This window comes from Parasteatoda tepidariorum, chromosome 2, assembly GCF_043381705.1.
Source record: "Parasteatoda tepidariorum isolate YZ-2023 chromosome 2, CAS_Ptep_4.0, whole genome shotgun sequence".
NCBI lineage: Eukaryota > Metazoa > Arthropoda > Arachnida > Araneae > Theridiidae > Parasteatoda > Parasteatoda tepidariorum.
The window spans coordinates 41,010,385-41,036,555 of record NC_092205.1 but is presented as its reverse complement, the minus strand read 5'-3'; the positions used below and the strand labels follow the sequence as shown (position 1 = coordinate 41,036,555).

General features: G+C 25.7%; 1 protein-coding gene across 4 annotated transcripts in view; it reads right to left on the bottom strand.

The window, feature by feature from the left end:
• LOC107452567 (golgin-84) overlaps positions 1-26,171 on the bottom strand; it is a 32,647-nt gene that overhangs the window by 4,385 nt on the left and 2,091 nt on the right. The window contains exons 2-13 of one of the 4 annotated variants that reach the window (XM_043046734.2): positions 25,734-25,779; positions 23,427-23,481; positions 22,485-22,595; positions 22,286-22,405; positions 19,625-19,696; positions 16,450-16,992; positions 14,051-14,098; positions 11,516-11,639; positions 9,041-9,266; positions 6,761-6,910; positions 4,458-4,537; positions 3,029-3,320 (exon numbers count right to left, since the gene is read on the bottom strand). In XM_043046734.2, coding sequence (XP_042902668.1) covers positions 3,029-3,320; positions 4,458-4,537; positions 6,761-6,910; positions 9,041-9,266; positions 11,516-11,639; positions 14,051-14,098; positions 16,450-16,992; positions 19,625-19,696; positions 22,286-22,405; positions 22,485-22,595; positions 23,427-23,466 — 1,806 coding nt within the window. In that variant the 5' untranslated portion in view covers positions 23,467-23,481; positions 25,734-25,779. The remainder of the gene's footprint in view (positions 1-3,028; positions 3,321-4,457; positions 4,538-6,760; positions 6,911-9,040; positions 9,267-11,515; positions 11,640-14,050; positions 14,099-16,449; positions 16,993-19,624; positions 19,697-22,285; positions 22,406-22,484; positions 22,596-23,426; positions 23,482-25,733; positions 25,780-26,171) is intronic. The other 3 variants (XM_043046737.2, XM_043046735.2, XM_043046736.2) reach the window with 3 other exon arrangements.

The following is a 26,171-nucleotide window of genomic DNA, read 5'->3' as shown; positions in this document are numbered from 1 at the left end:
TAAAAAGTGAAGAATCAAATTTGCATTTCAAAATTTTCAAAGTTTTTTATTTTTTAAGAAAAAAAAGTTCAGTATGTTCAGAAACTATCTTGTGGGGTGCAGATCTTCCACTCAATTTATGCTTTAAAAAAAAAAAAAAAAAAAAAAAAAAAAAAAAAAAAAAAAAAAAAANAAATGAAAAAAAAAAAAAAAAAAAACTTTGCTAGAAGTTTAGAAAAGTTTCCCAATAGTCTCCTTTTCATGAAAATAGTTGCTTTTTTAGCCTTTTCAGGCAAAAAAAGTTGCCATAGTCGCCTTATGCCAAAAATAGTTGCAAGTAGTTGTCTTTTATTCGCCTGTGGCAACCCTGAAAAAACAGAATATGAAGTATGATAATCTTAAAATATATTAAAAATTAAAAGACATTGATAAAATTGAAGCTTTACTGCATTCCTGAAAACATAGTAAATCAAACAATAATTTAAAATTATCTATACTTTTGAAAAATAAGCTTTGAGAAAAAAGTTTATGCAATCAAATTACTAAAATTAAAAAGATATATATCCCAAATGCAATGCAATTTCTATTTGGCATAGATCTAAAACTCAAAATCACAGTCATAAAAAATAAAAATTGTGGACCGTAGCATATTAAAAAGAGAGTACTTAATATGCTTTTCAGAAATGAATCATTTGTATATCAATAATAAAACACTTGTAAAATTTTTGTTTGCATAAATAACTATATTTAATGTATTCATTTATGCTGGAAAAGCTTCATTGATTTCCTTTAAATAATTATTATTAAGACTAAGCGCTTTCAAATTATAGTAAAACCCCAATTATTATTATTTGAATTTATGGGCAAAATCCCAAAATAAAAAATTCACAGCAATAAAAAAAAATTTTCTTTCTATAGTTGAAAGTTCTTATTTACATTAACAAAATGCAAAAATTGTTTTCAAACACTTCACATGATCTAGTTTCTGACAAAGAACTCTTTTCTTCACTATATTATCAACCATAAAAACAATTTATACACAATTTTAAATGTATTCAGTACAAAGTGTCTCATTCCATTTTTTAAATTAATTATTACTTCATTTAATTCAGTAAAAAATTTTTTAATCAAATTTATGATTAATTTAACTATTATATAAAAAGTTTATCAAGTGCATTCTTAGTTATTCATAACAGCTTTAACAATATTAATATTATTGATCATACTGAATTTACAAAGATATGTAGGGAATTAAGCAAACTAAGAAAACTTTAATAAATTCATATTACAAATGTAGATCAGTGAATGGCCCCAATAAATTTTTATTAAAATTTGCTACTTGGTTCAGTATTTCTTTAATTCAATGAATAAAAAAATAATAATAATAATTTTGAAATGAAATACGAGTATTGAAGCTAAAAAAAATTTTACCATAAGTAAATTATTACAGATTCCTGACACCCACAATATTTAAGAAATCTTATAATTGAATTCATTTCAATTGTTTTTAAATTAAATCATTAAGAGATGAATCAAAGTTTTTTGGAATGACAAATCTGAATAACATTAAGATTTTTGCTGCATTTAAAATATTGAAAGCTGCTCGCTTCATATATTTTTAAAAATCTTGCTTCTAAACATTAAAATTTTTTCACAAAACAAATGAAGAGCACTGGAAAGTTTAAAAGTAATAATAGAATAATAAAAAGTAATAATAGAATAATAAAAAGTAATAATAGAATAATAAAAAGTAATAAAGTACAATAAAAGTTTTACAAAATTATTCAATTAGTGGATGGTCCTTCAGGTAAAAGTCTCATTCTTAAAAAATTTTGTTAATTCTTATCTTTTTTTAATTAAATGGATAAAAGAGGGATGGACATTTTGAGGTGATGAAGCTTCATGATTCTTGACTGCTCTGGAGATCCACATGAAAATGCGTAATTAGAAAATTATCCCTAAGTCAAGTTCAAAGATTATGGTACTGATAAATAGAATAACATGAGAAGGCTATAACATAAAATTGTGATAAATAAGGGAAGCATTATCGAGATATGTCCTTACAATATTAATCCTGATTCATGATCCCGAAGTCAAGTTCAAAGATTATGGTACTGATTAATAGAATAACACGAGAAGGCTATAACATAAAATTGTGATAAATAAGGGAAGCATTATCGAGATATGTCCTTATAATATTAATCCTGATTCATGACCATATCTTTAACCAATTTATAAGCACTTTTTTTGAAAGATGTAAGAAATTTCAGAGTTCTCCCTAAGAATAAAAAAGGGCAGGGCACTTAACATCAAAAATATTTATCTAAATGTGCAATATTATGTAATAATAGAATATTATGCTCAACAATTTTTAAATTATTCTCTCAGACTATTTCATGAGTATATTTCAAATGGTAAATAATAAAATAAAAATAATTAAATAAAAAATTTTTAGTTTATATAAATAATTAATGGCATGTTAAAAAGCAATCCCTGTGCATATATATATATATGTATATATATACATNCAAAGCATATATATATATATATATATATATATATTAAAAAAGTAACCCCGCAAAAAATGATTAATAGAAAAAAAATTCGAAAGCTTTTTTCGATAATCTAAACTGAAAATTATGAGAAAATCAATATTTAAAGATGCATTTAAAACAAGATTGTGGGTATAATTAAAAAGATTGTACTTTTAAAAAAATACCCTAAAAAAAAATACTCATTAAAATTTAACCAGTTGAGAATATTCCTAACAAAGTAAATATTTGCAGTAGTAATCAGAAATAAACCTATAAAAACAGATAATTTTACCAATGCATAATTAAAAATTTAAAAAAAATGAATTATTTTTTTTTCAAAGTGGAATCTCAATAAAAAGGCAGTGTTTTTAAGAGATGGCGACTTACTTTCACAAAAAGGGGAAAGAGGGCGTACTTATTGGGATCAAAGAGCACGCAAGGCAAGCTGCCCTTAAAAAAAAAATTTAAAAAAGCCCAAGGAGAACACTGAAACTTAAATATTAAAAGTGGCTTACTTCTGTTGAATATCCCTGATATTGAATTTTGTTATCAGTAAGATTACAAATTTTGATCAATTGTCCATTACTTGTTTGTAACATTTCAACTGCTGAAGTATCCTTAGGAATGTATTCAGTCATATCAAGAATTTGTCTACTATTTCGAGGAGGTTGAGCCATCGTTTGGGGAGTGTTCAAATGGCAATCCATAGCACCATTTAAACAAGCATAAATAACAGATCTTCTGTTTTGAATGTCCACTAGCTCACTTGTAGCAAGTCGATAGTGTACACTGGGTGGTAGATGGCGTCTAAGGAAAAAATAGATAAATATTTACAGCTCTAGCAAATAAACTTTGAATTTATTTTAAAAATTATTAAATACAAATCATTTTTATATAATACTGTTTAACTAATTGGCAGATATAACATAGAGTCAAGGACAATTTGCTTGTTCTATTTATGTCTTCTCTATATTGAAGACATGTGCTATGGTGTGGCAGAAAGGAGTTTAAGCAAATGTTTCAAATAAGCAAATGTTTCCATTTGTTTTAAGCAAATGTTTCAAATGCAAATAAATTTGCAAAAAATTATTAATGCTGTTGTCAGAAGAAAAAACTAATCCAAACACTAAAATATCTCAGTGACAGGATACCACATCTAGGGAAATTAGTATTGTTTTATGCTAATTCAAAAGAAAAATTTAGATTCAGCTACCAGATGCTTTGGAGGTTTATATTAACATATATTTGTGAACAAATGTTGTCAAAATTGTAAAGATATGAAATCATAATATTATTTAAGATTAAGCGATATATTCTGCTAAAATTCTTATGAATTCTGCTAAAATTGTCAAGAATTAATCAAAGTATAAATAATTATAAAATGATAACTTAATAAATAGTAAAAAATTATTTTTGCATTGAATTATGCTTTCATAAATAAGTTTTACAAGTGTGCAAATATTTGATTCCCCTGTATAATTCCAAATATAAGGCAAAATACTCAAAAAGAGAAATAAACAGTGAAGGAATGAAGAAAAAAAAGTGTGTTCATTCAAAAAAGTAGGTTTTTGTGTCTGGTTTCATATTCCCTAATATATTCGTTGCACAGCTTATTCAAGGTTAGAACTTCAAGCCAATAAGATTATGATTATATGCTAATACTTGCCTAAAAAAATAATCAGATCAGAAATTATAAACAAATTCTTTTTTGTGCATGTTTGAGGATTAAAATTACAGTTATCTCTAAGAGAAAAATAAAGATGGAAAAAAAATGAAAAAAAGAAAAGAAACTATGGCAAAATTCAATATTTAGAATTTTTGAAAAACATAATTTTTAAAAGTACTAAAAGCAAATAAATAGATTAAATCTGTATAACATTGTTTTTTAAAGAATGTCTATGATTAATATTAACTAATAGTTTACTTAATACACTTAATACTTACTCTAATATTTCTTTCTCTTTTTGAAGATTATCTAACAGTGCTTCTTGCAAAGTATACTTCCTTTCAAATTGGATGTTCATCTGTAAAAATTTAAAACAATGCAATTATGAAGTATATATATATATATATATATATATNATTGACTATATATATATATATATATATATAGTTCACACAAGCAATGTAAATCTAGTGGTCCAATAGGACCTCCTAGGTATTCATTTAGTGGTCCAAAATATTAATATGGTAGACAAATGTAAGAAAAATGGAACTTTATAATTACATAATTCATGTTATGGTACGCATCAAAAATTATAAATTACCATCTATAACACCTTAAAACTAATTTGGTTTCTTAGCTCATAATGATTGAAGATTAGTAGTAATTAAGATTAAGTGTAAAAGAGCTAAATAGATTTCTTCTGACAGCTCTTTTAATGTGTGCTAATTTTTATGGCATTGAGTGTAACTCTTAACTTTTATGGTATTAATTAAACAGCTTTTGCCATTTTCATAATGTCATTTTGTTTCGACAGTACTGCAAAAACTCAAATTTTGGTTTAGAAAATATAAATTTTTATTTTTTTTTTTCAATGACGGGCACTTGGTACCATTGCCCATTGGCCATAGAAAGTGCCAGAACTGCTAACTTTCTTTTCGTTACCCAGTGGGCACCCGTGGCTAAGCCACGGCGGTGGAGCAGTGTCGCTCACGTCACACTACCACAACCCGTTTATAGGTCGGGTCACATTCACACACAAAGGAGAAAGAACATAGAACACAGATAGAGAGAAAGAAACATCCATGTCTTGTCTGGGATTCGAGCCCGGAACCTTTCAGATGCAAGGACAGTTACCTGCCCCCTACACAGGCCGGTCGGCAGAAAATATAAAATAATTAGGAATGAAAACATGTATTGTCTGTTAATTTGTTTAATTATTGAAAATAAAAATACAAAAACAATAATTTTATAAAAGAAAAAACACTAAATCATCTTATTCATTATGTGTAAAATTAAATTTAATTTATTCTCATTTTTACTCCACCTTTCCCCGAAGCATGCGATTAAAAAGAAAATAGTTTCAAATCCCTCTGTACACCATGTAAATTTTTCAGTTTTGGAGGAATTAAACTGACATTTCTTATACATTTCTAATACATTTCTTAAGATACTAATACTAATACATTTCTTAAGATGCTGCTGAGCTGTATGGACAAGAATGTAGACATACCAAAACTATTATAACTTACTAAAATAAAATATAATAAGGAAGTTTATTCCAACTGCATAAAATATTAAAAATCTTTGAACTGATTGATTGAAAAAGAACATTAACCCATTTAAACAAACACTTATATTATTTGTAAATTGTAATCAGTTTACTTAGCAAGGAACACATCAATTCATAATCATGATTTATTGTCAATATTCACGTACATATCACAATTAATAACAAATATTGAGAATAAAAAAATTTTCTAAGGTTATTTGCAGCCACTTTAGTTTCACTTAATCGGAAAAAATCTGACTTAATTGTGATATGAAAAAAAAAATCAATATTTAGATTGATAATAATAACTAACAACTTATAATTATTCCCTGCCTTAAATATAAGATGAAACTGAATGGTTAAATAGCAAATATTACTGATTTTAAGGTATTAATAGTACCATGTTTTTAGAAAAAACAGTTAATAATTTCAATAATTTTAGGTGTATTTTTTATCAATGATATATAAATAATATAAATCATAATTTATAATGCAAGTATTGTGCATGATTTAACATCTAATAAAATGTTCTGAATAATAAAAAAACTTATCCCAGGTTTTTGACACTTTTTAGCAGGTTTTTGACATCAAAACCCAATCTTGTTACAGGTAACAAAAAACTTAATTTGTGGCACCTTTTCACTAAATTATGTGAGCAGAGATTCTGTGTTAGTTATGAGAGCAAAGAGTAACAAGTTGATTTAGGTTAATTATAAGGGGCTAAATTTGAGCAAAAAAAAAAATATGAGAGTAAGAGAACTTTTCAATAATTTCAAGAGTATGAAAAATTAAAAAAAAAAAAAAAATAAATAATGTTAGTTATTAATCTATAATTCATAATTGGTTCATATTAGATTAAGAAAGGAAAGAAAAAAAAACTCCTGGAATAAACAGAATTTTCCAAATGCTAGTCATATTTCAGGATTTTTTATTAATTTTTCCAGAGATTTTAAACAAATTTTATTTATCCTGAATTTCTAAGTTATTCCTGAAGCATCTGAAGCATAGCAAGATAAAATGTTTAAAACTTACCAGAGTTAGTTTATGCTTTTCTACAGCTGATGAATTTTTATAATCACTCAATTCTGTTTTCATTTCTTCAAGACGTTGTGTAAAGTGAAATCTTTCACGCTCCCAGCTCTGTTTCAATTCTTCAATTTTTTTATCATTCTTAACTCGTAACTGTAAAATATAATGCAAACAAAAAATTACACACACTGGTTTTTGGAAATATACACACTCACTATACAAATATTATATTAAAAGTTAAACTATTTAGAATGTGCATGAATCAGCGAATTCCGGATAAACGAGAATTGTGAAGGCTTGACAACAAAAATCTTGGTTTATTATAAGTAGTGTTGTACATAGAAAGGAGAACAAGGGGAAAAAATTCTAAAAAAAAGATACTTAAAACTGTGAAAAAAATTTAAATAGTTGAAAATAAAAAAAAATTAAGGATTAATAAGAAACAGTTTAAACAGGAAAAGAATTTGCAAATTGGAAAAAAAAAAAAGAAAAAAAACCTATGAGAGATAAGTAGAGTTTAACTCTCCTCCATGAGAGTTTAACTCTCTTGCATAATTACCAACCATCTCTTTCAATTATTAAATGTAGTTTGACAATGCAAAGCAGCCTTTTTCTTCTTTTCTTCATATGAAAGATCAAGAGATTTTTGTATCTATAATGTCTCTATTTAAATATTCATTTTCCCATTTTAATCATATTTAATATTCCTTTTTCCTGTTGCTATTTCACTTTCTGCAAGATATCATCAATCACACTACGATAATGAATTATTTACATGAATTACCTAATTTATTGAGTTATGAGTTACCGTATTTATTTATTATTCATTATTTTGCTTGTGTTCTCTTTCTTTTAAAGCAATCATTCCTTTTTTTTTTAATCAAAATCATTAAGCTGGATGGAAAAAAAATGTTTAGTATAAACTAAAATAAAACAAAGGTTTCAGATTATCCTACATCTGTAACAATCTAATGAAATATTCATTTTTATGTATAAAGAACAAAAATAAAATAAAACATTATTGACGGCTAAGAGTTAACTCATCCTTGTACTTGCATTATCTATTTGGAGTTTTGAAAACAAGGGCAATACAGAATATTAGCACATTGTGAATAATATTTTGCACATTGTGTATCAAAAATTATTGTTTCTGTGTAAAATTCACAGTTAACTAAATGTTATAATTTTTTTTTTTTTTTTTTTTGGAATGGGGAAATGGTTTATAGTTAACAGGTGGAGAGAAAAATTACTTTTTTTGTATGATTTTCTAAACTGCCCAAAAAGTTTTACTAAATTAAAAAGTTTATGTTTGGGAAATATAATTTTATATATCAAACTGTACTTCACAAAACAAGTCAATTAAAACATATTATCTTAAATAATATTATAGTAAAAAAAAATATCTTAAATTGTTCAATTTTATATCCTGATTAAATTTAAAATACGCATTTTTTTTATACACTTGAATTTTTTTATTTTAAACTAAGAATTCATGCACATGCATCCCTAATTATTAAAAATTTGTGTTTGTATGCACGCTAATTACTCAACACCAATTTGTTTCAAGTCAAAACTGAAAACCCCTGTTGTTTGAATTTATATTGATTCTAAAACTTATCAGAATGTTTTCAAATATTTTTTATCATTTCAGCTTACATTATTTGTATATAATATTCAAAAAATATTTTTTTTAAAGTATTATAATTATTTAGACCACAGTAAAAAGATATCTGCTTTACATAGTTTTTTACAAAAAATTATACATATAAATAAAATTAAATGCAAACTAAAAAGAAAAAAAAACATGTAAAAGCTTAGCTCAAAAATTAACTGAACTTTTTAACATAAGTCTTGTGCAAATATTAAAATTTTATATGGGTAAGTAAATATAAAAATATCACCAAATACAAAGGTAGATTCTCCTTTGTAGCAGTATGTTGAACTTTAGCCCTTTCAAAAATATTATCAAATATTAGACTATGGGACACTGAGCAGAAAACCATTTCTTTGATTCTCAACTTACTAAAGTGTCTAAGTTGCAATACTTACAATACTTAGTTTGGCCAAAGGTAGATAATTGTGTGTTGTGAAAGTAAAACTAGCAACAAAAAAATTAGTTTCCAGCTTCAAATTTTATATATATATATATAAATTTGATCTAAATCAAGAGTAGTAAAAGGTAGAGTGGTTTAGTCACCTGAAGTCACTACCATACAAGAGTACATAATATACATGTAGCAAACAATGAACTGCTAAAAAAAAATTTTTAACATAAGTGCTTACATTTCTTTGTTCAATAAGAGTAGTGGTGCTATTTTCTAATTCTTCAACTCTAGATCTAAGATTTCTAATTTCAGCTCTGTATTCTTCATTTTCTATTCGTAATGGACCAACTTGTCCAGTTAATTTTTCAATTTGTCTGTTTAAGACTTCTATGCGACCAGTTAAAATGGATATTTGTTGTTCAGAAGCTCTTAAATACTCATCACGCTCATCTATAGGAATTTCTCTAAAATAGTAAAAAACCATTTTAGTAAAAATTATAGGGAAATGGCACCTAATGCAATATCAAAAGATTATAAAAAAACTAAATTTTTCCTTTAGATGTTAGGATGCTCAACTCCAATATGCTATTTATTTTATTACAACACTTGAACACTTGTTACTTACTGATTTTGAGGCTCAAAATCCACACTTATCAGAAAATGGATTTTAACCATTACCATCTATTTTTACTTTTTTTACATTGTCTAGATAATGTTTGAAATGTCAGCCAAGTTTCAGTTTGGTAACAACGAAAAAACTATAAGGAACGATTATTACCTTGCACTGATTACACAATATAAATTTTATCGCTAAAATAAATACTTGACATTAAAAAAATATTTCTAAGAACAATTTTAATGCATAAAGGAAATTTTTAAGAAATTAAAATTAAAAAAATAAAATACAAAACAGCAGACAAATACTTCAACAGTCTTAGATACAGCCTTGTGATCGGAAGATGCAAATCGCAGCACTGAGATGCAAATCACATCACTGAGAAGTGAATTGCAACACTGACTATACAAATGACTTTAAAATAAATAACATATTTAAACCCAGATAATCCATAAGAAAAGTTTTGTAGCATATAAAGTTTTCATGATGCTCTAATAAAAAATATGTAAAGAAAGATAAGTTCAATAACTTCATAAATTTTAATAACCAGTCCTCATTAACTTGCAATTTTAGGCATTTTTCCCAACTGTAACCAGTCCTTATTTTCTTCCAAATGGAATATTGTTTTTCTTTTTTTTCTTCTTTCAAACATTGATAGAATGTAATTATTTTTTAAAATGTTGGCAGATTTTTCGAAAAATGCTAGAATGGATGTTATTAACAATAGTATCTAAATAAGTATTATTAACATTATAAGAAAAGCATTGATAACAGGGCTGCTAAAATAAGATACACAAAAGACGAAACGGGAAAGCAAAAGATGTGTGAAATATGGTTCAAAGTTATACTGTACCAGATTTGGTATTGCTAAAATATGTCAAATTTATAATTCTTTTTAATCTAGTGATAAATAAAACTTAAGATAAATCTTTTAAAGATATAAAATACTGATGAAACATTAAAATATAGAATTTTTATAATTCAGTCTCAAGAGTATTTACCTAATATTATTTCATTTTAAAAATTAGATTTTGAAAGTAGATATAAAAGCACCTAGATTTAAAAGCTAATGAAATTACTTACTTTCACACTATAACTTTTTACTTTTTTATGTTAAACAATTATTTCTAGTAATAAAATTTCACAGCATTATTTTCTAATCATTTTTTTAACATCTATTTTACTTATTTATTTTACTACTTATTATTCTCTTACATTTTCAAAACCTACACAAACCTGGCTCAGTTTTTACATTGACTAAAGATCAGTTAATGATCGAACAAAATAATTTATCTAAATAATGTACAAAATAATTTACCAAAATCAGTAAACGATGTGAAGAACATTTTTTTAAAGATAAAATAAATCTTACACAATGAAATTTATTTAATTGATTAAAAATGAATTTAATTAATTAAAAAATGTTGTTCAGAAGTCAGCGACATACCAAGAACAAAATACAAGTTATTCTTATTTTAAAAAGGCCTATTCAAATATGAAAAATATCTCTGATCACATAAGAAATGTTTTTTTAAAAAAATACATCATAAATATTTAATCCCATACTTCTTTCCTGTAAATTAATTCCTAAATAATAACTTTAAAATATAAATTTATGCAGTTTATTTTTATTACATGAGACTATTTAGTTGATTTTTATTAAGTAGGAAAAATTATACTTCATTATAATAAACTGATCAATAAACTAAAAAAAAAACAATAATTAATGGTTATTAGTTTTCTTGAATTACACAGAAAGAATTGAACTTTTTTTTTATTTTCTGAGAAACTCTTAAGTTTAGGAACGTCTAGTCCATTTTTATGCTAAAAGAATGGAAAATCAATTAATGTAAAAATTTTATTTTGTTACTTTCTTGTAAAATACTGACATAACTGAATAGTTTTTAACTAAAAATGCCAAATGTAAATATCAAAATGATTTTCTAAAGTTTAAACTATTTAGTTTTGAATATAGAAAATAATTCTATAAGCAAGTAAATAAATAAAGTTTGAAAGTTTCATTTATACAACTTAGATACCATAATATAGCTTAATATGATAAAATAACATTTCAAAATATCATAAAATGTTACTTACTTCTCTTTGTTTGCTTCACTAAACTTCACCTGATGCTTGGAAGGTTTTATTTTTTGTGGACGGCTTTGTCCTTTTGTTAATAAAAAACAGCGTAAGTTATCTGCATTAGGGTTTTCCTTGATACCTAAAACATATACATTCAACTTTACTTAATTCGAGTTAAACTGAATGAAACATATTGAATTAATAGAACTCAAATCAGTAGATTCTGCACATAAAATGATAAAGCTAGATGATAATTTTGTCTTTTCAATACTTGCAAATATTTCTGAAAGATTAAAGCATGGCTGCGCACTTAAAGTGGACCGGAAAGTTTTTTTTTTCTTTCCTTCTCTATTTCTTTATTTTTTTAAAAAAAATTAGGAACATTTTAGAGTAGAAAAAAAACCATTGGAATACAAAAGAAAAAACTGCATAAAATTTTTTGAAATCGGTTACTATCTTTCATTTGTGCATCATACTTAAAATTAATGAAAATTTAAATCATGCCTTAAAAAAACATTTTAAGTTTGCTAAAACATTTGAAATAAATACACTTTATTATTTTATACTTCTTAGAAGGTTTGAATACCGTAAATAAATTATATTCTAATCAATAATTTATTTTTTTCAATCCTGAAATGTTTCAGAAAATATCATAAGTTCATCAATTTTTTGTTAATTTTCACTGAGTATTACTTCGCTCATTATGTTTGATCAGAACAACCCTGGAGCACACCATAAGAAGATGGTTGCATATTGAGTTCCACCTGCACCCTACTACCCTACCTAAAAACCATCCAATTTTTGGACATGGTCTTTAGATTATAACTACAGCTAATTGAAACTATTTTCAATGAAGTAGGATTCTTTGGCTAACTGCATTGTTAAGGTTCTTTATTTATATCAACTACACATTCAAAATCCTATTTTTTTGATAAATGAGGTGCAACTGGTCTAGATTTTAGTGACAGATTTAGAATAGAATAGAAGAGATTTAGAATATATCCATCATTAGCTTCATGTTTGCATATTTTATTCGAATCTTCTGCTACAAGTTTAGTACACTGCTTTACAGCTAGGAAACAACAGAGAGATAATGGCACTTCTCTACTGTGCATTGTGCCAGAATTGCTGAGTGATTTAATATCGAAAACGAAAGTCAAAAATTTGTAAAAATTACGATTAATTGTTGCAAATCATGAACATTAAAAAATTTAAAATTTATCAATGTGTCCTAATATTTGTGGAGTCGTAATAACATAATAAAATACAGAAACTTTAAAAACCAAGCAAAAATTCAGAGAATAACTGCCAAAAAAGTGAGAGAAAGAACATGCAGGTATACAATAGAATAGCACATTTCTTTATAATATTGGGCCCGTAACTTTGACCTCTCTAATAACTTTAATATACTTAAAATTTAATATTAAGATCTTAAAATGAATAAATAAATAAAAACAAGCTATAAAATTAATCATAGTAGCTATTCTCTAGGACTCAAAGCAAGTAGAACAAAATTTAAATAATTAAGGCTGCTGCTGTTTTAAAAGATTTGAAGAAGTTCAATCAGTTTAAACTCTGCAAAACAAAGATATACTCTCTTGATTGATTGATTTTTTGTAAACAAACAATTTAGTTATTGTCAATTAAAAGGTTTTAATAAACAAGCTTTTCTTTGTAATAAAAACTATTATATAGCAATGAGCAAAATGCATGTTTCAGTGAAACTTTTTCATTTAAATGAAAATTCGTGTGAATTACGCATCGGAGATCAAGAATCTGAATGGGGGAATTTAGATATAGCGGTTGAACTGGATGCATCAAAAACCATTCTCAAGTTTCTAAAACTGATATTCATCGAAAATCAACAAATATTGATAAACACTTATTTTTAGGCAAGTTTTTAAACTGAATAGTTATAGTTGTAACAAAATTACTTCAAATATTGAAGAAAAAAAACTAGTATTAAATAAAGATCTGATGTTAAAACTAAGATAGTATTGTCTGAAAATTCAGCAGTTGTTGGATGTATTCATCTCAAAGGTTGAAGTTAATTCAATGCATGTTCCATTGCCTGTGGTTAACAGGAGTTCTTAAAATGATAACATATTAAAAAAAATTGCAAACATTATGTAGGACAGAATTTTGTATTTCTTTGTTAACCAGCATTCAAAAAGTTGCAAAATAATGCAGAATAAATTGGAATTTTTAGTTTTTAAACAATTCAAAATGAATAAGAACAAAAAGTAAAATGTATAACAAAAAAAGAAAATTTTAAGAGGGAAATTTTTTTTTTCGTGATGTACATTTAAGAAAAAAATTTCTTAAATTTTTATTCAAATTTAAGAAATTAATTAAAAATTTTATTTTGACTGATTATCATACTCAGTCAAAATACTTTGAATATCAACAAAACACTCATTTATACTCTACTACCCAAAAAATTTTCTTGAAATAAAGCAAAACAAAAAGATAAATAAATAAATGCAAATAGTAATCAGGTAAAAAATTTAGTAGCAAATATAAATGCGGGATGAGGCAATTTAAGTATACCTTTGTTAAGAGCAATTCTTCTTACATCATTTGGATTTTGATGTGAAACTAAAAAAATTAAAAAATAACAATAATCAAAATAAAAATCAATTCAAAATCAAAAATTAACACAGAAAAAATATTTGAACTTTTATTAACGAATTAAAATTAATTTAAATTTAAAAAATATTAATGTTTTTAGATAATTGGTTAAAGCAATAAAAACATTTTAATAATCGACAACATAATATCAATTATTTAGATAAGTTTTTTCTCTTTTTTTTATGAGAATCATAAGGAGCAAAAATCTGCATGCACAGCTATTTTCTGTTAGCAGGTATAAGTGCTTTGTATGAATTCAAATAAATGAGTCTAATTATTAGAATATATGACATTTTTTGAAAGGCTTAGAACAATGCATAAAGTGTTAAAATATAATTTAGCGTAAAAAATTTAAATGGCATCTTTTTGAGAGAATCAATTTAATGAATAAATTGATTAAAATAATCAAACTAGTCATTTAATAAATGAGTTGATGAAGTTTAAAAAATAATTTTAAATATATTTTATGAATTTAACAAACACAGAGCTTGAAAAACTATTTCTTAACACCTAAGAAGAGCGGACAGTAAAAGAATCTCTCCAAGAACAACCAGAATGAATCTCAGGAAGTCTTATTTTTTTTAACTAAGATATAGTTTCAATAGAAGTTTGCAATTTTTCTTAAGGCAATCTTGCAATTTTTCTTAAATATCAGACATAAAAGATCTGGTAGCTAACTTGATTATTAATTCTGTAATAAATAATATTTTATTTGGTACTTTAAGGAAATGGCAGAATGAAAAATTTAATAACTTTAACAATTATAATAATACTGAAATCTACTTATATACAGGATTCTACCAAATATGTGAAAATATTTAAAAGTTTTTCTGAGTTGAATATATAATTTAAAAAAGGCAGACAATATGTAAATATTTCAAAACAATAGCCTCATACAGAAATTAATTACTTAAAAGGTTAAGTTACAAACTATCAAATAGTATTAAATAACAATAAAAAATTTGAATAAAAAATTAACATTAACAAAAATACTAATGACACTAGAGTATCTCTGTGATTGCCAATGTAGGAAAGGTAAAGATGATAAAGTGATGGAAACCAATGTTTAGGAAAGAGTACGAAATATTTGTGACTGTTACTATCAAATCAAAATGAAATTAAATGAACTAGAAAAATTATAAAATTGTTTTGTAAATTTTAAATGACAAAAAAATTTAATATAACTTGTGGAAAACATTCCATAGAAATTTTTTTTAACATACAGTGTAAAGTCCTATATCGGACGTTCGCCTACCGAAAGGGTCTTTTTTCCAGACAATTTTTAACAATCAAAATACACAAAACTCTTTTTCCCTAATTGAAAAAAATTTCGTTTGTGATTTGTTGAAAATAGAAAGCATGCCTGGATAAGAATCCTCCGTCTTCTGCTACCCGAATTCCGATTTTTGTTCCATTTCAATTCGATTTCCGATTTTAAAAATAAAAAACAAAAAAATTGGATATCGAACAAGAATCACGCTCTTGATTTCAGAGTGCACAAAAATGTTAAATTTTCAAAAAATTGTGATTTGAGATGGGATTATCATGACTAAAGTCAGACATTAATTGATTATTCAAAAGCGCAATTCAATTTAGAATTTGCGAATCGTAGTAATATTCTATTAAAAATGAAATAGACAGTTTAAAAATCATGTGGAAGCCCCAAACCGTTGAAATCGTGATAGGCAAAACCACATGGACAATAAAATAGCCAAAATCTAGTCATCAAAAAGTAATCCTACAGATGCGCGAATCGAAATTTCCTGTGTATGATAATGTAGCCTTAAAAAACTATGAAAATCGGTAACAATAACTGACAAAATGCAATCACAAATCCACGTGAACTTTCGGGTGAATCGACAATACTTGAGTGCAAAATGCGCAACTTGAAGCTTGCCGATCAAAATATTGTATTAAAACATTGAGATTTTAAAAACGAAGTGATAATCCGGTTTAATAGCTACCAAAAAGCAATAGGCAAAGGCACATTTATTAACTGTGGAATCATAGCTAATCGTAGATTGAGAAATAATTGCTGACTGAAATGTGTGATTCGGAACTTGCATCGAAAATTTAAAAATCATGTGGAAATCTGTAGCAAAATCTTTCAAATTAGCACAACCACGCAGGAGTCTTATTTATTTATACTGATGTTAATTATCGTCTATTTTATATTGAATTAGGATGTTTTCATACTTGTTTACCTTAAAGACCTATTATACAGAAAAATCTATTTTACAGCCTTGCCATAATCCCGACGATTCCGGATATGGGACTTATCACTGCATATAAATATAAAAAAAGAAAATTAATATTACCTCTCCTAATGATAAGTTTAGGAGTTTTTCCCATTTCCGAAGAAGACTCTTTAACAGTGGTAACAAAGGAAGAGGAGGGCTCAATAGTCTCGAAAAAAGAACGACATTTGAAAGTCTCTGGAGTAGAACAAGGAGTTGAAACAATGTTATTTGAAGTTGTCACTGGAAGCATAGCTTGTAGATTTGATATCTTATGATTTGGTAAGGATGCTAAAAATTGTTGAGCAGGGGAAGGAGGTTTCTCATCTGAAATTACTGGTTCCTGAGTAGTTTCACACGACCTTGAACTGCTTGGCATTAATGGAACAACAGGTATCACAGTATCTTTTGGAATAAATTTAGATTTGTCATGTTTTAATCTGACAATATTAACAGAGTTTGAACTTGAAGATGACAAACTGTCATAAGTGTTACTCTTATCACTCTCCCAAACGGGAGAGGAGTTAGAACTGGAAGTGTCTACTTCTGACAATGCAGAAGAATTCACATTAGGCAATGAGTTACCTGAACTTATTGGAGTGGAAGAAAACCTATGCATTTGCTCTAAAATAAAAGAAAAAAAGACATGAGAATTACATAAAAAACTTGGTTTTTAACCATTCATTTTATAAACATTTGTTTATAAAGAGTGAACAGACACAGCAGCAAACTCAAATAAAAAAATTACTGACTTTATCAAATGCTTCTGATTTTTTAAACAAATGACATAAATTTTATTATTAAGTTTTTGGTTTTGTAATCTTCTTAAACATAAAATATATTACAAAATGATATATATTACGTGTTATTAAAGTTGAAAATAAACCATTAAACCAAAATCATTATAAGACCAATACTTTTAGAAAAAAATTGGACTTTTAAATACCTCTAACTCTAATTCCAAGACATTTCCAAATTAATTAAATATCCTAACTTTTACATGTTCTGTGGCCACCACGTTTTAAGTTTTCGTGGATCATAATTTTTTTAGAAAATATTTCTAGCTCAATAATTTATTTACAATATATTATTCATAAAAATATTAGCAAATACTTCAATAACTTCCAGAGAAATTTCATTGGGGTTATTATTTTGTATTATCTCAATATTACATAGTTAAAAATAAAAAGACTTACAAACACAAAGTTAAGATGGTTTAGAGACCAGCGCCTTGAAAGTTTTAAATTTAAAAATTTTTTAAATCAAAAACCATTAAAAGGAATTAACTGACATATTTCGATGCTTTTTCTACATAATATATATTTTTAACAAATTTTAAGTTTTTTTTTTCAAAAAAAAAGAAAACAATAATTAGATACAAACAGTGGCGTACGCAGAATTTTTTCAAGGGGGGTGTTCATAATTTTCTGAAACTACTAAAAGAAATTCGAGTCTGTAATAAAGCACTATTATTTCCCTAATTTAGGCAGCTAGACAATTTCGACTTTTTATTTAGACAACATTGTTTAGTTAAATTTTGATTTGATTTTTTAAATATAGGAACATAATGTAATATCTTCTGAAAAAAGTCCAATGTCATATGGGTGGGAAGTAACACTTTGAGGGCCACTTTCACATTCATCAGATTTTGTTATGCTAGAAACGTTTTTTTCAACGGAAATATCACATTTCTGTACAACAGAAAAACTTACATCGGTACTAGATGCTGTCACCTCACTAATTTCAGGTCGTGATTTTTTCTCAAAATAATTAAAAATTGTTAAATTCTTGCGTTTTGGCACCCTAAAGATCCAAGAACAGCAAATATATATATATATATATTGGCACAGATATATCCGCTATGCTAGGATCTCAAAGTTTCGAGCTGGAATGAATAACTTCAACGAGCACAGTATCTCCAATGGTATAGTTGTTGATTTTTTCACTAGTTGAAATAGTGGCGACGACGGATTCGGCGATTGAATGAACTTTTTGTTAAGACAAAACAAAACAGATTTAGCGACAAGCTCCGAAAGACAAGCGGCAGAGATAACTTTTAGTCTGACTAACTAACTCCACTGTACTCCGTTCCCCCTTTTATATAATTTTTCACCGCATCTCCAAAATTCTCGAATTGTCTCTAAGACGACAGAACGTCTAGGATTCCAGAATCATCGCGTAAAGACCTCGCGAATGACAGCTAGTTTCGAAAACTATACTGGCAGGACAGAAAGGAACCAGTCAGTAACAGTATCATGTGAATTTGGTTTCAAAAGTACAACCCTATTATAGTAAATGTTTTAACAGTATTCTCAGAAATACCGTGAGAAGAAAAAAGTAGGCATAAGGCAAATAAAAATATATAGTCTTAAAAAATAATAGCATGCATAATTTCTACTAAAATTTTTATTTTTGCCATTTTCTCTGAGCTCAAGGGGGTGTTTAAACCCCTAAACCCCTCCCTTGCGTACGCCACTCCATACAAATATAATTTATACTACAAAATTTAGTAAATTAAAAACTAAGAGAAAATTTTTCAAAAATATGAAGAGAAAAAAAATTAGTAGGAAAGTTTTTTTAATGAAAGTTAAATTGGCTGCCATACCTTTTGTTTGGGATAGATACAAAATGGACTTAAACATATTAGAAAAAAAATTAAATTAGCCATATTTTTTAAAATCTAAACTCGAATGAAAATATATTGTATTCATTTTTAGCAACTGTAACTTTATCTTGAACAACAAAAAGACGAATTTGAAAATAACTAAAACATTTTTCTTTAATTTATTAATTTTTTTTTAATTTCTTAAAAAAAAATTCAAATATATAAGTAAATGAGTCTCACATCATTAGCCAGTAATGCTACTTTCTTTAATTCTCAGAAAAACAATAAACCAATTAAAAATATTTATTTTGATAGGTACCTTTTTAGGACTTATTTAAACTAAACCAGGTGAATTTTTGAATAAAACAACAGACTAATTAAATTCAATTGGCAGCTGATGGGGAAAAATCAGAAAAATGGAACTAGGAGCTGAATGTCATTAGTCAAACATCAACAAATTTAATGCATGAAAAACATTCCAAAATAATATGGATAATCTTATCACTATGCTTCTATAGAAGCTTCTCTGTTTAAGACTTCCTTTTTAGAAAATGAAGTAAAAAGTCTGAAATTTAAAATCAAGTCAAATGACTTTTTTTAGGAAACATAAAAATTCATTATGTATTATAGAGTAAAAGATAATTTTTTTACCAAAATGTAAATTTAGATGCGAGAGTTTTACTCTAAAGCCACAAAATTTGCAGGGTACAGTATCTGCATTTTCTATAAGAAAAAAAAAATAATTAAAACTTCTCAAGATATAACAAGTATTAAAACATTTACTATAAGATTCACAATTAGTTATAAGCATGTATTAATTTTAAAAAATGTTAACAAAGAAATATAAGCAGCCAATATGTGAAGGAAAAATATCCAATAAATTTTATGAAATAATAAAAAGAGCATGTTAACTATTGCACAATATCTAAAATATTTCAAAGATATGAATTTTCTTATATTTAATAAACATACTACATTCCACTATTAATCATAAATGACAAGAATATTTTCTACTTAATATTGGCATTTATTCATTTGGTCATAGATTATTTTTATTGTTTTACATTTATTTTTGAGTTTGTTAATTCCAATAACAACCAATATTGAAATCATTTTAGATAGTTATAATATATTCTCCAACTAATTTTTAAAAAAAAGATAGTCGTAAAAAATGAAAATTTTAAAATACTGAAAAAAGAACAAACATTTCAAGCCAAACATTTCAAATTTGGCTTACTTCATAATTTAGTTAAAATACTTAAGCATATAATGAATAAGCAAAGTAAAAAATCTAACTTGATAGGGATTCTTTTTTTACGACTGAATTGTCTAAAATATACAAATTCTGAATTATACAAAATCCCCAATTTTTTCAAAATTATCTTCGTTTACTCTTTTTTGTCTCTCAAACACAGTAAATAAAAATATTTAATCACCAACTTGGTCGACTGAAAGTGTGTGAAGAAGAGAGGTCAAAAAGCCCTTTTACAGTGAATCTATTTCCTTTGCAAGACCATGAAAAGATCTCACTATCAAAATCAAATTGTGGTCAATCGAAAATCATTTATTTCTTCAAAAGAATGTAAAAAAATTAATAATTTGATTTATTAATCTATTTAATTTATTAATCTATTTAATCAGTTAGTAAGTTATACACAAATATACTACTTAAAGTACTATGTACTATTGTACAAACATGCATTATTATAATCACAATTTCCAACAATAACAGAATATTCAGCAAAGTGTTATTTGGAAAATTATTTTTCAACAAAGTTTTTTCTGGAAAATATTTTAATAGATTTAATTAGGAATAATCTAACATTGTATTTTTTTACTATACATTATTAGAAATAGTTTTTACACAGATTAGAAATAATCTAGCTTGTTAATTTATGTTCTGAAAGACGCATGGAAAAGTAAAATTGGAAGGATTGAAACTAGATTACTTTATACTGAATCATGTGTTTTGTAATGCTGATTTTTTCCCTTTTTTTTAAAAATTGCATTCAGGCTTGTCAATTTCATTGTTTTTTTAACACTATGTTTTAAAAATTGAGAACTTTTTTTTTTGCTTAATTTTCTCTTGTTTTTCTGCTGTAACTAAAGCGAAACATGTTGATGGTGTATTTCTAATATACTTTATTCTTTTATTGTTCAGTAAGATGGATAACTAGCAAAATAGAAAACTGTGATTCTCAGGGGTTAAGTTAAAGTACACAGCTAAGCAGAATTTTTTTCCTGTTTTTTTTATTTTTGTTATTAACCTTTTTTTTCCATCAGCGTTTTAATTATGACAGCATTTTTAAAGACATAATGAACATTACTCTTTATGGTTACTTTTCTCTAAAAATACAGTAAGTGAAAAAAGTTAAATTGAAATTTTTAGCATTAAAACTTTCATTTAAAAAGTGAGAACGGTTTTTGTTTTGGTATCTATCTAGCTTTTTTTTTTTTTTCAAAAAATTTCTGTTTTTATAATGAGATGGAAATTAAGATAGTTTCTATTAGACTTAAATCCTTACTTTTTCTTAAAAATACGGTGATTGGAAACTGAAATGTTTAGCTTTATAATTTTCTTTTAGAAATTAAGATCCGATTTTATTATTAAAATTTTTTTTTTTGCTTTGTATATAATCTTTAATTTTTATAGGAGTTTTTATGATAACATAGACATTATCTCTATTAATGTTTCATGCTAATTTTTTTTCAGAAAATTAAGAGATTATTTTTTTAATTCTTTTTTTTTTCAACTTAACTTTTTTTTTAAATATCTGTTAGTGAGATTTTTTTCTCTTTACCTGAGACTAATAATACAGCTAAGTTTTAATTATTTCTCAATAATAACTTAATTTATTATTATATAAAAACTAATATTTATTAATGATGTTTTAAATAAAAAAAAAACGTCGCTATTCGGCTGAACATTGTATTCAACCAAATAATTGTTTGTTACATCCCTAGTTTGCAGAGGACTTATTGCTGGGTTTGGCAGTATTACACAGTGGTTGCAGTCCGTAAAAAAACATAATAATAAGAAAAAAAGAATTTATTACATCTTTATTCAAGAGAAATACAACAACAACAAAAAATATCGAGACCAACAGCCATTATTGTGCGACAATCAGCGTCATATCCCACACAAAGTAGTACTCATTAATCTGAAGCTGAATGGGTTTACAACCGGGTTCGGAATCCTAGTTCTTTACACTGACACCTTAGTGACTTAGAAATTATGGTTTTATAAACACATCATAAAAACAAAGAATAGCTGAAATATTTAAGAGAGTAGTAAAATAGGTAGATAAATACCTGGGTAAATTTGTGGACTTTCACATTTATATCTTGGAGTTTTAACAGAACGAAGCTGATCTGTTTCTACACTTGCAGAAAGAGTTTTTTCAGGCAACCTCTTTCGGCTTGGACAACGCTCTGCGATAAATAATATCATGGTAATAAATTATAAATAAAAAAATTATACATTGGAAATTAAGAGCGATTTGCTACACACCAGTGTGGTCTTTCAACACATTCGGCATTAGACATTTATCACAGTACTGGCATCTTAATAATACAAGGTCTAAATTTTGAAGTTCAGGAAAAACACCTAGGTAGCTATCATCTACAATTTCAATAAAAAATAAAACAAAAATTAATTGATAACACTAAGAAAGATAATTTTATATTAGCATCAATAATTGAGACAATTTCAAAATAAAAATAATAATAAAAAAAACTTGTCAAAAAATTTAGAAAGACAATTAAAATTGAATTCAAAAACTGAATTAAGATGGTTATAGACTAAAGTAAATAAGTGAAAATATTATATTTTTCATTTTTAAAGGCAAAGACAAGACTTTTTACATATGTATCATCTAAGATGATACTAACGCAGATTGTTGGCATTGCTTTAAAAATGTAATGCTATTTTATTTATATTTAAGTCTGTACTTTCTATTTTGTCAATTTTAACTAATATACACACATTTATTATTATCTAGAATCTTATAATAATATACGAGATCTAATTTTGCTTTATAAAATTATTATTGCTTAGTTATTCTACTGAATAAAAAGAAGAAAAAAATGCTACAGATTTGCAATTTTACTATTTTAAAAAGATGAAATAATATTTTACAAGAGGAGATTATATTTTAGAAATAAACTAGTTTTTTTACAATTACACAATATAAAAATTATTCAAAATATACATAATGAAAATATATGTTATTTTGTAAAATAAAAAATATTGGCATTTTAAATTGAGATCGATAATTTCACAACTCACAACATGCTAAAAATGCTCATAGCATGTTGCACCTATCGTACCAATCGTAAGCAAAAAGATTAAACAATCATTCAACAAATAGAAATATCACTGCAAAATTTTCAAAATGGAAAAACTTATCAGAATCTATATTTAGGTTACAAAACATTATAATCTCACACTTACCAGAAGGCAATACAACACCATGCGATTCCTGACTGGACATATTGAAAAACTCAATCTAAAGTTAAAAAAAAAATCTATATACACACACAAAATTAACACCAAAAAATAGTAACTTTAATTTATACAGAGAGGTGTCAACTTTGAAAACTAGCCATCTGTAAACATAAATAAAATAAAACATTAACATAATTTAAATTAATGCAGTTTCTGAGTGTTTCTCCAATATAGGTACATACAAATATTTATAATGCAATAAAAAAATAAAAACACTTAAGGATTATTATTATTTTTTTATTTACTTATATTTGAATACTCGTAGCTAACAACAAAATTTAATAACTCTTGGTAGTTAAGGAAAACAAAATTTATTTTTATTAGATTTATAAAAAAATTCTCAAAAAGCATAATTTTAATTCTTCAACCCCAAAGACCAAATCTTGACAATAAAATTGTAATAACTGCAGATAATTCGTAATAGTTACAGTTAACACCTACAGTTGGCAACACCTATATCTGAATGCATACAATAAAGCATGAGTTCTTGAAGAAAATTAGAAAATTAGAATATTAACTAGTAGCTAAAACTAATAAGATCATAAAGTTTTTTAACAGGCAATAAGTCTTGAGTAAATGGCCATTTCCCCTAAAATAATTATATCATATGAAAAAAATTAAACAGTAGTAAATATTTAAACTACTAATGAAGATTGTGTACAGTATATATTATAAAAATTAATGCAAGGTTATAATATCTCTTTAAATTCACGGTTATAATCTGTCTATTCTGTATAGACAATATTTTAAAATTGCTTTATCTTATTAACAGTCTTTCACACTTCTCTAAAGTCAAAATGCCTGTTATTGTTCTTCTTCTTTAACTTCTTAAGAGTCAAGAAAGCACTACTCTTCCATAAATCAATTTGTTTTATTTTAGATTATAATTCAACAAACTACAGGCATGTAAATATTACTATTTTGTCAAAATGTTATTGGAAAAAAAAAACACTTTTAATATTAAATTGAAAATTTTTGCTTATCTTTGTTAAGAGGATATACCTTTACTTGATGTTTGACGAGATTTTTTAAAAAAAATATCATTTCATTGACAGACTCGCTATTACAGGACTTCTTCAGTTCTAAATTATTGCCCAATAAATAGGATGCTATAAGTTACAATATTCATATTTCATACAACTACAATATAAAACTGTTTAGAGAGAATCAATCAGAATATTGGAGTATCTTAAAATTATATGCAAAATACAGAATTTGTAGGATGCTCTTCTACATTTTTGGAAAAATATAAGAATCATTATACATTAACATAGAAAGGTCGATTTTACTACACCCATTTACTTATCGGAACCAACACAAACAATTTATAAGTGAAATTGTTATAGTGAATTGCTAAAAATAAATAAGTACATGCATGTAAAAGAATTACCAACATGCAAATTAAAAATTTTATTTACTTAACTGACACTTCACAAAAAAATAATTAGATACCCTAATAATAAAGTAATTTTATGATATTTTATGTTTCAGGGGTGATTGTGAGCCCAGATCAAAATTCCAGAAAATTTCTTGAGTTTGAAAAAAAAAAAAAAAAAAAAAAAAAAAAAAAAAAAAAAAAAAAAAAAAAAAAATTTNTTTTAAAATTTTTCTCAATATTTCTTAGTTTACTTAAAATATATTTAAAATTTTACGCATACCTATACCATTTACACATACCTATGATGACCTGGTGAAGTAATTAAAATTTACAAATATGTCTTTCTTTCTGGGGTTTATGATTATAACAACTATTTACTGATAAAAATTTAATATTAATCATGAATATAAGCTTATAAAGTATCGCTCTGGCTCTCCTTTACAAACTAATAAAATAAACTGTGTTTTTTAGTTCCACCTTTAAAAATTTGATTTCCGGAAACTTCTGTGATCAATAATTTTTTGAAACGTCTGGACCTTCGATCTCCGGAAACTTCAGGATCACTGCTGGCGAAAAATCCGGATTTTTTCCGGAGCACAATCAGCCCTGGTTTATAGTGAAATAAAATGCACTGTTATCAATTTTAATTTTTTTTATTTAATAAAGAAAATATTTGTAAAATATTTTTTTTTTTTTTATAAACTTAAAATTATTTTCCTATTAAATGTTTTTCAATTGAAATAATACCAGGCAACATATTGATAAACAATATATTATATACTATATATTGTGACATATGATAATAATATACATTATATATTATTATTTATAATTCAACAAAAATTTTATTAAAAAAAATAATAGGTATAACTTACATACTCTTTACTGCTGACACAAGTTTTCTAGTAATTCAATCTTTTCCTGAAAAAGTTTTTATATTTATTTTAAATATATTTAAGGTGGAAAAAAATGAGATAAAAACAAAATTTAAAAAATAAGTCACTATTGCAAGCATGAAGTAAGATTCGGGCAGAAAATTTTTGTCAATTGAAATTACTAAAATATTTTAAAAAGGCTATGACAAAATCTTTTAAAAATTATGTTACCTAAGATTGTATTAAAAAATCTGATCACCCAAAGTAGGTCGTTCGGTTTTGAATAACAGTAAACTAATCAATGTTATGCATCATTCAAAGCTAATTTTCACCTGTACAACATTTTTCAATTTTTTATAATAAAAACCATCACAATTAAGCTTAAATTTATAAAACAAAAAATTTTATAGAGCTATTACTTAATAAGATGCAAATTTT